The 18,550-nt window shown below is 40.9% G+C and overlaps 1 protein-coding gene across 1 annotated transcript in view; it reads left to right on the top strand.

Moving 5' to 3' along the window:
• myo15b (myosin XVB) overlaps window positions 1-18,550 on the top strand; it is a 232,174-nt gene that overhangs the window by 185,376 nt on the left and 28,248 nt on the right. Inside the window, exons 38-40 of the mRNA XM_072558127.1 lie at window positions 926-1,022; window positions 14,481-14,629; window positions 14,710-14,834. Coding sequence (XP_072414228.1) covers window positions 926-1,022; window positions 14,481-14,629; window positions 14,710-14,834 — 371 coding nt within the window. The remainder of the gene's footprint in view (window positions 1-925; window positions 1,023-14,480; window positions 14,630-14,709; window positions 14,835-18,550) is intronic.

Here is an 18,550-nt window from a genome sequence, read left to right as displayed (position 1 = left end):
ATTGTGTTCATAGTGTGGCCAAACAAGGTAGTTAAGACAGTACCTTAGATACACCATGCAGCTGCCAAATGGCATTACTGAGCATCAAATCAGCATTGTCTGCTAATGGATCCTATGATCTGCGTGCTTTGTATACTTCTGGTGAATATTAAGTGCACACATATTAATGACTTTGCCAAGATGGCATCTGTCATGCTTCTGCTTTAGAAATTTGCGAGTGCACACTGCTACTTGGAACCTTAAAGGGAATCATTAGTGTTAATAAAAGACACTGCCTCCAGTATATTTAAAGATGAAATGTTCCACCTGAAAATCAACAAATATTCTCCCTGATATTCTGGCATGCATCCAACGTTTTCAATCTCAGATCATTATTGTGATAATATGATAGAGTTTAATGTACATTGATTGGACAGTGTTAAGGGAGCTTTACTCTGTATCTTACCCCATACAGTACTTGTCCTGGGAGTGTATGAGGATGGTGCAGACAGAGTTTACTCTGTATCCAAACCCATGTAGTACCTGTTCTGGGAGTGTTTGATGGGGATGATGTAATGAAAGCTTTACCCTGTATCTAACCTGAGTATTTAATCGGTTAGTGAATAGGGAGGCTTACTCTATATCAAAACCATACAATGGCTGTAATATAATGTTTGATGCTTATATCCTTTACTATAATCCCTGGAAAATCTACTTTTCCACTCATTTAAAGCTGTTTAGAAAATTTAGCAACTAAATATTGTCTTCACAAATATTTCTAATTTCAGGTGAATTCTGGAGAAAGTTTGTCAAGTAAATATTGAGCTCTCTTTGTGCATGTATACTAACCTATCTTGTGTAAAGCTTCTTGATCTGAAGTGATCAGCTGGTTTTGTTCACAGCCCCAGATCAGAAAATATGCTGAACCTGTTTTGCTATATTTTAGGTCGGACATGACGTGGTGATGGAAATTTGTGCTAACATTGGAATTACAGATTCTGAAGAAGCCAAAGAGTTTTCCCTTTCTGCTGACAGGAACAATGGTGAGTGAAAGTCACCAGCATTAATAACCAATGAACAGACACATTAATTTGGGAATACTTGAAGAGTTAGAGATAAGCGTACATAAGCATGAGTAAGCATAAATTTGCGCATTAAGTAGTAAAAGGAAATACAGATTAATGGGTTAGATATAAGGAATAAAGAATCTGTAAATATAGGGTTAAATGAATCTGCAGATAAGCCTCTGAGGTACCTTGCCAGTCATGTAACATGACAGTAGTGCACTTTAGTGGATGGTTGGAACCAATGCTGCTCATAGAAGGAAGCTCTGCTGCCTTATCACATGTATATTGTTGACAAATATTCTTTAAAGAAACCATATGGCCAGAGATTAAACACTAACACATACTAAACACTAGAATACATACCAAATTTGGTATAGCAGTGGAGTAGATTGTGTCTTTCTCAAAACATCTGAAGAACCATGAGGCCAAGTTGAGGAAACGTCACTAAATATTCCTAAGAAAATTCATTAAGTCAAAAATCTTCTAGAGTGAAGAAAGTGAGATGTACTCCACAGTGACAGCATGCCCATGCCATCTGAGCAAGGTCTCTATTTGAAACAGAAGGATAAGAACATAAAACCTACTGAATGCACCTATTTCAGTGGTCCCAGCAATGAGGGGAATTGGAAAACTCCTTTATTGGACACTTCCAATGCAGTTATGTCACATTGAAGGATGAGTTTATTTCAGATAGAATATTGGTCTGAGTCCTCAATGACAAATTCTCAGATTTTTTTGCTGTCCAAAGACTCAATGTTGGAGCAGGCAGTCAAGCATACAAGTCCGGCCAAAGGGCTGTTGTGGTGGAGTGGTAATTTCCCTACCTCTGGGTTCAAGCCCCACTTGCTCCAGACGTATACAAAGGAACCTTGATTATCCAAAGGACACAGACGGGGTGTATTTCATTTGGTTAATCGAATACCGAATAATCTGATGCCGGATAGCATAGTTTAGCCAAGCATTGGGACCTTGCGATCTTGCCGGATATTCCGAAATCGAATGCTAGTTAATCGAGGTTCCTCTGTATTGTAGCATGTATGAACACACAGATTAAAAATATCTATCCAGGTAGGGGGAGTTCAGTGTGCAAAACAAAGAAGTGATTTGGCTTGACCTAAGGCTCAGTCTGAGCCTGTCAGTTGGCTAGGCCCAAAGAAATTGCTGGGATTGTTGTGCAAGAAGACAGTAGAAGTGATAAGTTGTTCAGCAGGGGTCATCCATTGGGGCTTTCACTGGCAAAATCGTTATTTTCAGCAATTATGCAAAGCAAGATCTTCTCTACCAGGTGAATCAAGCAGATTATTTCTGAAAAAAGTAGGATTCAACAAATTGAATGACAAGCAGAAGAAAACATAGAAATTGTGCACTTTCTTGGTCAAGTGGAAATTATTGACACTGCAACAGAACTGATGATTGAGACTAAAACCTTGAGACAGTAATCTCAAAAGTCAATTTGGATTTTCTTTCTCAATTCAAGACAAACTATTATTGTTCTGCCTGATATTTTCAAATGGTTTTCAAATCATCAAGTTCTGGAAGACATACCATTTTCAGTTAAAAACAAAAATGCAGCAGATCTGACAGTATCTTTATGGATTATAGAATCACAGCAAGTTCTTGAGTTGACAAACTTGTCTGCAACTAGGTTATCTGTAGCTGATAGAAAACATTCCTTCTAGACAGAAGATGCACAATGCCAAGATAGTGACTATATTCTATTTTGTTAGATTTAACCTCAAACTCATTAGGAACATGAACATTTGACCCCCCCAAAAATTGAACATTCCTTAAAGATTGATCTCGCTTATTCCAGACTACTGAAGCTTCACAGGGAGTAAATTGAAATTTTTTTTGTCAAATCTAACCCCAGTTATTCCAAACATTTCATCAGCTTCATGATTATTCTCTCCTCCAAATATACTTGAAGAAGATGAGCCTATTTCTGTAGAAGTTTCTAGACAGGAGACATAAGCAGGGAGTGAATCAGTAAAATACGTCATTGTCAAATTTAGTTTTGGTGTTTCGAGAAGAAAATCCTGCTGTACCTACACGTGAGGGTACAAATTAGGAGCAAAAATAGGCTAATTGGCCCTTTTAGCATGCTCCCCTGTTCAATAAGATCGTGGGTGATCTGCTTGTGTTCCAAATGCAACATTATCCCGAATAATCTTTGATTCTCTTGCTTCACATGACTCTGCCTACTGCTACTGCCTTAAACATACTCAATGACCTCACCTCCTCTGCCTTCTGAGGCAGTATTCCAAAGTCTTTCAATCCACTGAGAGAAAAAAAAGTCCCCTCATCTCAATCTTAAAATTTTTAATTTTAAAACAGTGTCCACTAGTTCTGGGCTCACTAGCAAGAGTAAATATTCCTTCCATGACCACCTTGTCAAGACCATTCAGGATCCATACACTTCATTCCACTGAATTCCAGTGGACAAAAGCCTGGCCTATCCAACCCTTCCATTATAAGGCAACCCACTCATACATGACTTCTGAGTCATATTACGATCCCTCTGATACTCTTGAAGATTACAGTGAATAGAAATCTGATGAAGAGTCACTGGACTCAAACGCTAACTCTGCTTTCTTTCCGTAAATTATGTCAGACCTCCTGAGACTTGCCAGCAATTTTTACTTTTGTTTCAGATCTCAAGCATCTGCAGTATTCTGTTTTATAACAAAATTAATTTCCTTCTATGGCCAAATTATGTGACAAATTGTTTAATGAAGGAGCACTACCTGTGGCCATTGAAGATGTGATGCCCCTACTAGTACTTTCAATTATGCAATAAATTCATCCTGATCTTTCAACTAGCAACAAACAGGTTGAACTCTCCTATGTCCTAGCCCCCACCTCCACACACCGGGGAGTGGTAGTTTGGCGTACCAACCTGTACACTACTGAAGCCAGATGCCAAAAGACTGACGCTTCCTCCTACTGCCCCCTTGACCAGCACCTCACCTCCCATCGCCAAACTATCATCTCCCAGATCATCCACAGCCTCATCACATCAGGGGATCTCCCATCCACAGCCTCCAATCTCATAATCCCAGAAGTCCGCACCACCCAGTTCTACCTCTTACCCAAAACTCACAAACCTGACTGCCCCAGTCAACCCATTGTCTCCACCTGCTCCTCCCCAAAAAACATATCTCTGTATACTTGGCACTGTCCTGTCCCCCATGGTCCAGGAGCTCCTACACATATATTCAGGACACCACCTGCACCCTCCACCACCTCCATGACTTTTGGTTCCCTGGCCCCCGATACATCATCTTCACCATGGACATCCTATCCCTGTACACGTCCAACCACCAAGACGAAGGCCTCCAAGCCCTCCGTTTCTTTCTGCTGACCCAACCAAGTGCCCCTCCACCAACAAAATTCGATCAGCTGAACTGGTCCTCACTGTCAACAACTTCTCCTTCGAATTCTCCAACTTCCTTCAGACCAAAGGGGTAGCCATGGAGACCTGCATGAGTCCCAGCTATGCCTGCCTCTTCGTCAGGTATGTGGAACAGTCCATTTTCCGTAGATATACTGGCATTTTTCCTGACCTTTTCCTCCATTACATTGATTCCACTTCGTGCTCCCACAAGGACATTGAACAATTCATCAACTTCACGAACACCTTCCACTCTGACCTCAAGTTCACATGGACCATGGACAACACAGATATCTACTTCAAACCCAGTGACTCCCACAGCTTTCTCGACTACAACTCCTCCCACCCCCACCCCTGTAAAAACACTATCCCTTACTGCCAATTCCTCAGCATCCACTGCATCTGCTCCCAGTAGGAGCAATTCCACTCTAGAACATCCCACATAGCTTCCTACTTCAATCACAATTTTTCCTCCCACATGGACAACAATGCCCTCCAGCGCATCTCCTCCACTTCCTGCACCTTTGCCCTTGAACCCCACCCCTCAAACGTAAGAATAGAACTCACCTTCTACCCCATCAGTCTCCGGATACAATGCATCATCCTTTGTCATTTCCACCACCTAGAGTCAGATCCCACCACCACAGATAAATTTCTCTCCCCAACCCGTCAGCATTCCACAAAGACCATTCCCTCCATATCGCCATCATTAGGTCCACACCTCCAAACAACACACCCTCCACTTCTGGCCCCTTCCCTTGCCACTGCAAGAGTTGTAGAACCTATGCCACCCCCTCAGCTCCATCCAAGGCCCCAAAGGATCCTTCCACATCTGACAGAGATTTTCCTGCACATCCAAACACCTCTGTTGCTCTCGATGTGGTCTCCTCTAGATCGGGGAGACAGGATGCCAACTTGCGGAATGTTTCAGGGAACATCTCCGAGATACACACATCAAACAATCCCACTGTCATGCAGCCAACCAATTCAACTCCACCAAGGACATGCAAGTCCTGGGCATCTTCCACCGCCAAATCCTAGCCACCCAACGCCTGGAGAAAAAACGCCTCACCTTCTGCCTCTAACCCTCCAACTCCACAGCATCAACATCGATTTCACCAGTTTCCTCATCTCCCCTCCCCCCACCTTATCCCAGATCCAACCCTCCAACTCAGCACTGCTCTCTTGAACTTCTCCCCTAACTGTCCATCTTTCTTCTCACCTATCGGTTCCACCCTCCGCTCTGACCTACCACCATCACCCCCCCATTTGCATCAATCTATCACCTTCCTAGTGACCTTGGCCCGCAGTCCTACCCCCTATTTAGCTGTCAGCCCCCTCTGCCCCCCACTTTCCTGATGAAGGGCTTATGCCTGAAATATCAACTCTCCTGCTCCTCAGATGCTGCCTGACCTTCTGTGCTTTTCCAGCACCAACCTTTTTGATTCTGATCTACAGTATTTGTAGCCATCACTTTCTCCTTGTTATCACACAGTCTGCTATTACACACAACCCATTGTTAGCCACTTACAGTCTCCATTAGCAGCTATTCACCCTCCTAGCCAGATATTTATCCATTCCTTTGTCTGTCCAACTGTTTGCTCCTTACCCCCTCCCGCATCCTGTCTTCTGCACAAAATATGACATTTTCCTGGACACCATCAGTTCTGAGAAAGGGTCACCTGACCTGAAAGGTTAACTCTGATTTCTTTCCACATCTGCTGCCAGACCTACTGAGCTTTTCTGGCAATTTATGTTTTTGTTTCTTATTTACAGCATCTGCAGTTCTTTTGGATTTTAACAAACAGTTAAGCCTGATGAGATTGTACAGGATCAGAGAGAGCAACAAACAGTTTTGCATATCTCAGGAGGTCCTTCAGGCAATACCAAATATGCACCTGGTGTTCTTGCTTTGCTTGGGAGCCCAGAAAATTCTTTATCTCTAGGTATATGGTCAGAAGCAATGCTTCTTAATGAAAGAATGTTCTTGTATTGCCTTTTCATCCAGAATGGTTTGCAGCCACTAGGTAAGGTTCTGACAGCAAATCTTCCAGAGCAATAAGCAATCTCTGAAGAAATTTTCATCAGTAATTCACAGCTCTTATGTGAACGTTTTGAAAAGTGAATCCATACTGACCATGTGTGGCGCTCAATGGCTCAGTGGTTAGCACTGCTGCCTCACAGCATCAGGGTCCCAGGTTCAATTCCAGCTTCGAGCTACTGTCTGTGTGGAGTTTGCACATTCTCCCTGTGTCTGTGTGGGTTTCCTCCGGGTTCTCCTGTTTCTTCCCACAGTCCAAAGATGTGCAGATCAGGTGAATTGGCCATTCTAAATTGCCCATAGTGCTAGGTGCATTAGTCAGGGGGAAATGGGTATGGATGGGTTACTCTTCAGAGAGTCAGTGTGGATTGGTTGGGCCTGAAGGGCCTGTTTCCACACTGTAGGGAATCTAATCTATGCATTCCTTCTGATGATTCACTCATCTCTTCATCCCAATCTTGAGAATTTGGCATGAGGAGCACAAGATGCCATTGTATTGCTAATGTAAAGTAACAGTGAAACCTGGCAACTCTTATTTAGTGGTGTAGCTTTATATTTCAGCATTGTTTTATTATCAAATTATTTTTTCTACCGAAGATGCCATGGGAAATTACTACAAGCTGATACTGATCAAAGTGAAGTAGTATCCTCCCAATCATCACCTTGATATCGATGCAGTGACCCACAGGCAACTGGTCTGATAAATACAGTGAAGTCCAGTATTATGTTACCAATTTTACTGTTTTCATTTCAGCTGCTGAAAGCACCATTCAAGGTCACCAGTCTTTATTTTGGGGCCTCATGATCAGTTACTCCATATTGGCAGTCAATGACTTGTAGCAATTTTCTGATCGTTTATTGAGATTGTTAAGAAGCAGCAGTTCAGATATGATACATCATGTAAAATAAAGTATTTGACTTTAGCAAATGAGAATGCTTCATCAATCCCAAAGCTGTTCTGTAAACTGGAGGAAATTTTGAAAAGGTGTCTTTGTTCATTCCTCAAGCTGACTGCAGGGCTGCTCCTGGTTTTCTATCAAGAGAATGGTAGCTCATTTCCCTGCATCCTTTCACTCATAACTATTTCTCCCCACCTATCCCTGTTCATAAATCTTATTTTGGAGTTGGCCATCTGTATTGTTTCAAGAAGCAACTTAACTAATGACGCAGCTACTCATGGTGCCAGGATGATCAGTGTCATCCCTTAAGAGTACCCACTTTCATCCTTACGGTTGGTTCACCATCCTTTCCAAGAAAAAATACTTACTTGCCCAAACAATATACTGACAATAGGGTATATTTGGTGCCAGATAAATTGTTGACACTAGTTCAATGGGACATTATGACCTCCAGTATTTCTTGCAATTCTTCTCTTTTGATTTTATGTGCCAGAAATTTGGAACGTTATTACCTGTACTGCTGTAATGGCTGTTCATCAAAACATCATTACACAGTTAATAATATGAAAATTTTGTTTTCAAGTTTTGGCACCAGATTATTACCCTCCTTCTCAATTTCAAATGACCCAACATGGGATAACCGTCTCCATGCGGTTGAATGATGGGATTGAAATTACTTTCAGTTAAATGTTTAGTTGAATGTTACTAATCATTAATGTCAAGAAAATACTTCCAGTTGATAATTTTAGAAATTGAGAATGTACTGGTAGACATAGAGACAGGGTTTAATAATATTGTTATGGACCAGGCTTGACTCCTCAAAACGTTTTTAAGCAGACTGTAACTTTGCTATTTGTTTTAGGTAAGTGTATAGTGAATATTCCCGGAGTGAATTAGCTGATCCGACTGCCAAGTTTTAAACAAACTGAATTTATTTACAAAACTATGGAATGAAACACAAATGACAGATAATAAAATATTGGATAACTTGCCCTATCCAAAACCCAATAGACTATCCCGACTTAATGATGCCATTCCAAAAATACTCGCATCAGTCCTAATAAACACATCTCTTAGCACAAAGAGTAAAAATGAAACAAATCAGGCTTACAGGCTTAAAGTCAGAGAGAGAGAGAGAGAGATAGAGACAGAGACAGAGAGACAGCCTAGCTCCAACCTAGTTGGAGCCTGGTCAATTATTCCCTCTCTGGAAAAAAACTCAAAGGCATAGTAATCTTGTAAAAAGACCAACGTTGTGAAACCTCATCCTTTTTAAAAAACCCATCAATATCCAAAGATGGCTTCAATTTTTAAAAAACCCCAAAAATTGGCTAGTGCTTTAAAACATACACATTCACTGACTATAACTGTACAAAATGCACAACTACACTTCGATTCAGCCTGTGGTTGTCCCACCACCCAACACCTCCATCTCTCATTGGAGTCTCGACAATGCATCAGCAATCACATTTTCTTGACCTGCCACATGCACAATTTTCAAATTGAATGGCTGTAACAACAGGCTCCATCTAAACAGTCTGGCATTTTTGTCCTTAAATTTCTCCACAATTGTTTAATGGGTTATGACCAGTGTATACGATTGTCTCAGATACATTGCTGGAAATGTAAACACTGAAATGTTGTCATGCCAACACCAAGCTCAAAGTCTCTTTCTCACCTGTTGATTGTTTCTGCTGATGAACATTCAACTTCCTGGAGAAATACCCAATAGGTCTTTCTATTTTCTCGTCTTCCTGCAGGAGCACAGCACCAACACCCCATCACTCGTATTGATAGCCACCTTGAAAGGCTTGGTGTAATCAGGTGTGATAATACCAGGGCAATGATTAACACAGTCTTCAGGCTGTCAATTGCCTCCTGACAGTCTGCTGTCCATTGAAACTTCTTCCCTTTCTTTAGCAATTCAATGAGTGGAGCAGCCACGCTGCTAAAATTCAGCACAAACTTTCAATAAAATCCACTCAGTCCCGGAACCACAGTACTGCTCTTTTTGTCGATGGTATGAGAAATTCCCCAATTACTTTTGTTTTCACATCCTGTGGGGCCATTTGTCTGTGTCCAGGAAGGTGACTTGGGTTTTGACAAATTCACTTTTAGCCAGGTACTCACAAACCTGCTTTCCGAAGTCAATCGAACCAGTTCAATAAATGTTGTAAATGTTCCTTCCGTGTGTGACTACATAATGTATGATTATACACCACCGTTGGGTAATCCAGCAATGACGTTATTGGTTAGCCTCTAAAATGTGGTTTTTCATACCAAATACTTTAAAATGTTACAGTCCATTTGGCATCACAAAAACCGGAATTGCCTTTGCTCTTTCTGACAAAGGTACCTGCCAGTAGCCCCTGAGCAAGTCCAACTTAGAAATGTAAGTTGCTTGTCCCACCTTATCAACACAATCTTCCAACCGTGGAATTGGAAATGCATCAGTCTTTGTAATTAAGGTAGTCCACATATAACCATTGGGTACCATCTGGCTTTGGCACCATTACTGCAGGTGAGCTCGAGTCACTGTAACTCACTTCGATTATGTCATCTTGGACCATGTGTTCAACCTGTGCCAACTTTAGAGAGTTACACCTATAAGGCTGTTGCTTAATCAGAACACCATCTCCTACATCTACATCATACACAATTAGGTTAGTACTTCCCAGTTTATTTCCATATATCTCCCCATGTGATAGTAAATAACTCTTTCAGGTCATTTCGATTTTTCTCAGGAAGGTAATTCAATAGTTTATCCCAATATTTCACAACTTCCTCATTGTCCAATTTAATTTGAGGAATGTCCAATTCAGAATCCTCTGAAGTTGGTTTTCCCCTCTGTGGTGTAATCATGAACACCTTCTCCTCCTGCTTTCCTTCCCTGTCAAAATACCTTTTGAGCATATTCACATGATACACTCTGTGAAATTTCTTCCTGTCCCTATCAAGTAGTTCACCTCACTCAATTTCCTTTCAATTTGATAAGATCCACTAAACTTTGCTTTTAAAGGTTCACCTATTACTGGAAGTAATACTAATACCTTATCCCTGATAGCAACATTGCAAATTTTTGATCTCTTGTCTGCTTCCTGTTTCATTGCATGCTGTGATATTTTTAAATGCTGTCTAGCCAACTCCCCGGCTCTATTTAATCGTTCTCTAAAATTTGACACATAGTCCAAATGCGTGGTCTCTGAATTCTGACTTAGTAACATCTCCTTAATTCATTTTAATGGTCCTCTCACTTCATGTCCAAAAACTAATTCAAATAGACTGAATTTGGTCGATTCATTTGGTGCATCTCTGATTGCAAAAAACACAAATGAAATTTCCTGCTTCCAATCATATGGATAGTCCTGACTCTAAGCCCTCATCATGATCTTTAATGTTTGATGCCACCTTTCTAGGCTCCCTACGATTCTGGATGGAATGCAGTAGATTTGAATTGTTTTATTCCTAAACTGTCCATAACTTTCTTGAATAGTTTGGATGAGAAGTTTGATCCTTGATCAACTGTATCTCTATTGGTAGTCTGTATCTATTAAAAAAATTGAGCAATTCCTCTACAATCCTTTTAGCTGTGATATTGTTTAATGGGACGGCCTCTGGAAATCTAGTCGATACATCCATTACTGTGAATAAATACTGAATCCCACTTTTAGTTTGAGGTAAGGGATCAATGCAATCAAATAAAACTTTTGTAAAAGGTTTCTCAAATGCTGGAATAGATATTAAAGGTGCAGGCTTTATTACCACCTCTTGTTTTCCAATTACCAGACATGTAGGTCACATCTGGCAAAATTCAACTACATCCATGGGCAGTCCAGGCCAGTAGAAATGTCTATTTTTAGCCTCTGTTTTCCTCACTCCGAAATGACCTCCAAATGTAGCTCATGTGCCACTCACAACACCTCCCTTCTGTACCTCATTGGCAAGACAATTTGATGAATTTCTGCTCATTTCTCATCTGCTTCAATATGTGATGGTCTCCATTTCCTCATGAAGACATCAGTTTTCAGGTAGTAACAGTCATGGATACATTTAGATTCCTTCTCTGTATAAGCCTTTTGATACAGCTGCTTTAAATGTTCATCTTTCTGCTCTAACTCAATGAGTTTTGGAGAGCTAAAGATATGTGCATGATTATCTATCTGCTCCTGTTTTATCTCAACTATCTGATCGAACAGAGTCTCTGCTAATGCCACTTCAGCTTCCTTATCCTTATCCTTTGATCTCTCCTATTTCAACTGGTGGCTCTTTAACCTCATTACTAGACAATCAGGGAAGATTCCAGGGTAAAACTCTGACCACAGTAGGTGGCAAGCCTACTGGTGAATCAGCTATATCATTCACAAGGGCAAATTGTATTCCTGGAAGTGAGAGTTTGTCCAGTACACCACAAATTCTCCACTCTTTTCTGGACAATCTAGCCTCACTTTACATAACTGAGCATTTTTTGTCTCACCATGAAGTTTCATTACCAGTACCTTATCTGGCAGTAGTTCATCAGCAGAATATATCTCCTCATCCTTCAGCATCACAAATTGATAGGATCCTGTGTCCATTAATACTGTAACTTCTTTGTGAATAAGCTTTACCCTTGCAAGTATATTTTCTAAGCAGATCCAACACTTCCTCCTTAAACAACCTCTGATCAGCTTGTACACTCTGATGCAGCTTTCTAGCTTCCACTGTGCTTTCTATTACCATTCCAACAGAACTCCCAGCTTTTTTGTCCAACTTTCCTACATTGGCTTTTTCCTAGCCCACTAACACTGTGATTTCATGTGGCCTACTTTATTGCAATGAAAATACCGGAGCTTTTTGCCTTCTTTATCCCCTTCAAGGGTTTCCTTTTTACCCTGTGGTGAGTTATCCTTATGATCTTTACTGAGATCTAACTTTCCATTTCCACGTGAGGATTTCTCTTTACCCCAATTTCTATCCCTCATGGACTGAAATTGATTCTGGAAGCAAACTGTGTTTTCTGGACCAACTCATAATAATCAGCCATTTCAGCTGCTAACATTGCCATTTTAACTCTCTGCTCTTCCAAATGCGTTTGCACTATGTCAAGCAGTGAATTTTTGAACTCCTCCAAAATAATTGTCTCTCTAAGAGCATCATAAGTTTGCTCTATTTTTAAAGCTCTTATCCACCTATCAAAATTACTTTGTTTGATCCTTTCAAACTCAATGTAGGCTTGACCAGGGTCTCTCCCTAGATTCCTGAAACGTTGTCTTATCTGGTACAAGCTCATATGCACTTATGATAGCTTTTTTCACCTCCTCATATTCCCAAACACCTCCTCTGATAGTATTGCAAATACCTCACTCAGTCTACCTACAAGTTTGGTTTGGATCAAGGAAACTCACTTTACCACCGGCCACTCCATTTGTTTAGCCACTTTTTCAAATGAGATGAAAAAAGCTTCCACATTCTTCTCATCAAATTTAGGCAATGTTTGAGCATACTTAAACAATTTCTCACCAGGCTTTTGACTACCAGAGGCTTGCTCATCCTCACTCTCTTCCTCATTAAGCCTACCTTCAGTCTTCATCTCCATTCTTTTAAGCTGACTTTCCTTTCTAAGTGTCATTTTCTGAAGTTCAAACTCTTTTTCTTTCTCTTCTGCTAAAGCCCTTCATTCGTTTTCTTTCTCTTCCGATTTTCATCGTATCTCAAACTGTTTCATTTCTGCCTCTAACTGAAGCTTCTTCATTTGTGATTGAAGTTTAGCTATCTCTATAGATTCTGATGAGGTTTCCAGTAATTTAAATGCTGAGCTACTGCTGCAATCATCTTATCCATCCTCATGTTAGGAGATAACTTCACGTCCAGCTTGTCTACTAATTCCCACAGCTTGGTCTTATTTGCCTTTTGTAAAACCCACAAGGTCACCTCCAGAACTTCCTTGGTGACTGAAAGAGCCATTACTATCCAAATGCTAATAAAACCAACCAAATCATCACCAGAAATAAAAAAACAATAAGACCTACCACTTACTGTTTACAGTACTGTTTTAAGCAGGTAGCCCAGACTGTAACTTTGTTATTTGTTTTAGGTAAGTGTATTGTGGATATTCCCGGAGTGAATTAGCTGATCTGACTGCCAAGTTTTAAACAAACAGAATTTATTTACAAAACTACGGAATGAAACACGATAAACAAAAAATAAAATACCAGATAATTTATCCTATCCAAAACCCGACAGGCTATCTTGACTTAATGATGCCGTTCCAAAAATACTCGCAACAGTCCCAATAAACACATCCCTTAGCACAAAGAGTCAGAGAGAGGCAGAGTACCAGTTTGCACTTGCCCCTACAGCCTTTCCCAGCACATACTGCTGCTGAACTGAATCAAAAACTCTAATCCAAATGAAGACTAGCTACATAGCTAGCTAGCCAGCCCCCTTTGATTTTAATGGTTTTTTTTAAGACATGAAAGCCTTAGGACAGAAGCATTATCTGTTAAGAGTAAACAAAAAGGGTCCCCAGTAAACCTTTCAAACCCAGCTGACTTTGAGCTTGGCCAATTACCCCCACTCTGGAAAAAAACTCAAGGGCGCAGTAATCTTGTAAAAAGACCAACATTGTGACAATATGCAGTTGAGAGACTAAGGAATGTTGGGATCGAACTGTGACCTTCTAGAAGGTTGGAACTCGAGTAATTCAGAGCAAGAAGCTTTGCTATTTGTAATCATGTGCCTATTCTTAAGTAAATCTTGCTTAAAGTAACTTTTGAGTTCAATCGAAGCTTATTTGAAGAAACGACACTGATACAGTAGAGAAAGGATGTCGAAATACATAGAGGCAAAAGGGGAAATGATAGGGGTAGGGACAGAGAACTAACGTACTTAAAGGGACAGCTGACAAAGTTAATGATCAAGAAAACTAATGGAGGATAGGAACAGCAAATGGAAGGTGTGCTTGGGCAGATATCACAAAGAATCAGGAGAATAGTTACAGACCTCCTATCACCCGTTTTGTGTGTATAGAAAGGATTTTCTGCCTGTTTCATGTGATTGTGCTTTGATATCGTATTGCTAGAGAGGGTAGCTTCATTGTCACTGTTTTCTTTTCATCTTTGCAGGAGAGGTTGTCAGACCCATCAAATCAAATGAATATATTTTTGACTTCCTGTTAGATGATAACTCAATCAGTCTTCATTTCCGACGCATTACATGGAGAGAACCTTTGCATTTTTATAATGACCTCTGTGTTAGTGTGCATTATAATCAGGTAAATCTTTGATCAGTGTTTTCATCTTTAAAGTGACTGGTGTCTCTTGTTTATTCAACCCAGTTCTGTTGTTATTTTAGGTACTTCCTATTTACCTAAAAGGACAGCTACTTTTTCCAAAAAACATTCATGGGGCAGAACAGCAGGCTGCAATACTGGCTGCATATCAGCACAAAACCAAAGGAGCAGGCCATGTGCTAAATGTGTAAGTAGTGTAAACACAGCTCTTTTACAATGAGAAAACAAAGCAAAGCAAAGTTGAAGGTACAGTATGACATACCCACAAGGTTGAATAATCAGAGGAAATGTGATTAATTAGGATGTAGTAATTAGGTAGCATTAAGCTTTTTAGAGTTTTAATTGTAAGGCACTTGAGGATTACTATGGGCTACATGGAATTTGGCATAGGGTAAATAAGATTACAGAGATGAGCATACTGCATAAAGACTGTGTGGGACAAAAGTCCCAGTTCATTGGGCATTGGCAGTACTACTGAGCAAGTGGGATCTGTTGAGACAATCTACACCTGAACAATGTTGGTCATAGAGTCACAGAGATGTATAGCATGGAAACAGACTATTCGGTCCAACTTATCCATGTCGACCAAATATCTTAAACTAATCTAGTCCCATTTGCCAGCACCAGACCCATATCCCTCTAAACCCTTTCTATTCATATACCCATCTAGATGCCTTTTAAATATTGTATTTGTACCAATCTCCAACACGTCCTCTGGCAGCTCATTCCATACACGCACCACCCTATGCATGAAAAAGCTGCCCCTTAGGTCCCTTCTAAATCTTTCCCCTCTCACCCTTAAACCTATGCCCTCTAGTTCAGGACTCCCCCACCCCAGGGAAAAGACCTTGTCTATTTACCTTATCCATGCCCCTTATGATTTTATAAACGTCTATAAGGTCATTCATGGGTTGGAATATAAAAGCACCGTTGTGCTACTGAGACTTTATAAAGCTCTGGTTAGGGCCCATTCGGAGTACTGTGTCCAGTTTTGGTCCCCACACCTCAGGAAGGACATACTGGCACTGGAACATGTCCAGCGGAGATTCACACGGATGATCCCTGGAATGGTTGATCTAACATATGAGGAACGGCTGAGGATCCTGGGATTGTATTCATTGGAGTTTAGAAGATTAAGGGGAGACTTAATAGAGACGTACAAGATAATACATGGCTTGGAAAGGGTGGACACTAGGAAATTGTTTCGGTTAGGTGAGGAGACTAGGACCCGTGGACACAGCCTTAAAATTAGAGGGGGTCAATTCAGAACAGAAATGCGGAGACATTTCTTCAGCCAGAGAGTGGTGGGCCTGTGGAATTCATTGCCGCAGAGTGCAGTGGAGGCTGGGACGCTAAATGTCTTCAAGGCAGACATTGATAGATTCTTGTTGTCTCGAGGAATTAAGGGCTACGGGGAGAATGCGGGTAAGTGGAATTGAAATGCCCATCAGCCATGATTGAATGGTGGAGTGGACTCGATGGGCTGAATGGCCTTACTTCCACTCCTATGTCTTATGGTCTTATGGTCTTATTCCTCAGTCTCCAGTGCTCCAGGGAAAACAGGTCCAGCATATTCAGCCTCTCCCTGTAGTTCAAACCCTCCAACTCTGGCAACATCCTTGTAAATCTTTTCTGAATACTTTCAACTTTCACAACATTCTTCCTATAGGTGGGAGACCAGAATTACTCACAATATTCCAAAAGTGGTCTAACCAATGTCCTGTTCAGCTGACCGCAACATGCCCTCCCAATTCCTATATTCAATGCTCTGATCAATAAAGGAAAGCATACTAAACGCCTTCTTCACTCTCCTATCTACCTGCGACTCCACTTTCAAGGAACTGTGTACCTGCACTCCAAGGCCTTATTGTTCAGCAACATTCTCCAGGACCTTAGCATTAAGTATATAATTCCTGCCTTAATTTGTCTTTCAAAAATGCACCACATTACATTTATTTAATTAAACACCATCTGCCATTCCTCAGCCCATTGGCTCATTTGACCAAGATCCTGTTGTACTCTGAGGTATTCTTCTTTGCTGTCCACTACACCTCCAATCTTGGTGTCAACTGCCAGCACAAATCCTTGTGGCTCACAAGCCTCCAGTCTAAAAGGCAACCCTCCACCATCACCCTCTGTCTTCTACCTCTGAGCCAGGTCTGTATCCAAATGACTAGTTCTTCCTGTATTCCATGTGATCTAACCTTGCTAACCAGTCTACCATGAGGAACTTTGTTGAATGTCTTACTGAACTCCATATTGATCATGTGCATCACCCCCTGCCATCATCTATCCTGTTTGTTACTTAACAAAGAACAAAGAAAATTTACAGCACAGGAACAGGCCCTTTGGCTCTCCAAGCCTCAGCCGATCCAAATATACTGTCTAAACCAGTTTGTCAATTCCTAAGCATCTGTATCCCTCTGCTCCCCACGTCTGTCCAGACGTATCATAAATTAATCTACCATGCCTGCCTCTACCACTTCTGCTGGCATCGTATTCCAGATGCCCACCACCCTCTGTGTGAAGTACTTGCCGCGTGTATCCCCCTTAAACTTTCCACCTCTCACCTTGAAAGCATGACCTCTCGTTATTGAATCCTTCATCCTGGGAAAAAACCTGTCTCTATCCACCCTGTCTACACCCTTCATGATTTTGTAAACCTCAATCAGGTCCCCCCCCCAATCTCCTTTTTTCTAATGAAAATAAACCTAACCTACTCAATCTCTCTTCATAGCTAGCACCTTCCATACCAGGCAACATCCTCGTAACCCTTCTCTGCACCCTCTCCAAAGTGTCCACATCCTTTTGGTAATGTGGCGACCAGAACTGTACACAGTATTCTAAATGCGGCCGAACCAATGTCTTGTACAATTTTAACATGACTTGACAACTCTTATACTCAATACTTCTTCAAAAAAACTCAATCAGGTTAGTAAGACATGATTTCCCATGCACAAAGCCATGTTGGCTAGCCATAATCAATCCCTGCCTTTCCAAATACATCCTGTCCCGTCCTTCAGGATTCCTTCCAACAACTAGCCCACCAATGATGTCAGGTTCACGGGTCTATAATTCCCCCTGGCTTTTCCTTACCACCCTTCTTAAATAGTGGCACCACATTTGTCAACCTCCAGTCTTCCAGCACCTCACCTGTCATTATCGATGATACAAATATTTCAGCAAGAGGCCCAGCAATCACTTCCCTAGTTTCCCACAGAGTTCTAGGGTACACCTGATCAGATCCTGGGGATTTATCTACCTTTATGCGTTTTAAGACATCCAGCACCATGTCCTTTCTAATATGGACATTTTTCGAGAGGTCACCATCTATTTTCTCATATTCTATATCATCCATGTCCTTCTCCACATTAAACAATGATGCAAAATATTCGTTTAGTATCTCCCCATCTCCTGTGACTGCACACATAGGCTGCCTTGCTGACCTTTGAGGGGCCCTATTCTCTCCCTAGTTACCCTTTTGTCCTTAATGTATTTATAAAGCCCTTTAGATTCTCCTTTACCCTATTTGCCAAAATTATCTCATGTTCCCTTTTTGCCCTGCTGATTTCCCTCTTAAGTATACTTCCACTGCCTTTATACTCTTCTAAGGATTTCCTTGATGTCTGCTGTCTATACCTAACATAGCTTCCTTCTTTTGTTCTAATGAACTGTATAAATAGCAAATTAGAGAAGCATTAATCTAAAAAATTAGGTAAGTGATTAATCTTGGGTAACTGTCAATACTCAAGTGTTAGAATCGAGTCAGGATAGTAACATTGGACCAGAAAGCCAGAAAATACAAGACGGACAGAATGAACCTAAGAATACAATAACAGTAAAGAGTAGATGTTATTAAAATAAAAAAAATGGAAAAACTAAAGGTTCTGCATCTGAATGCAC

Source organism: Chiloscyllium punctatum, chromosome 39 (genome assembly GCF_047496795.1).
Source record: "Chiloscyllium punctatum isolate Juve2018m chromosome 39, sChiPun1.3, whole genome shotgun sequence".
NCBI lineage: Eukaryota > Metazoa > Chordata > Chondrichthyes > Orectolobiformes > Hemiscylliidae > Chiloscyllium > Chiloscyllium punctatum.
The sequence above is the reverse complement of the archived record's forward strand: the minus strand, read 5'-3'. Positions and strand labels throughout refer to the sequence as shown.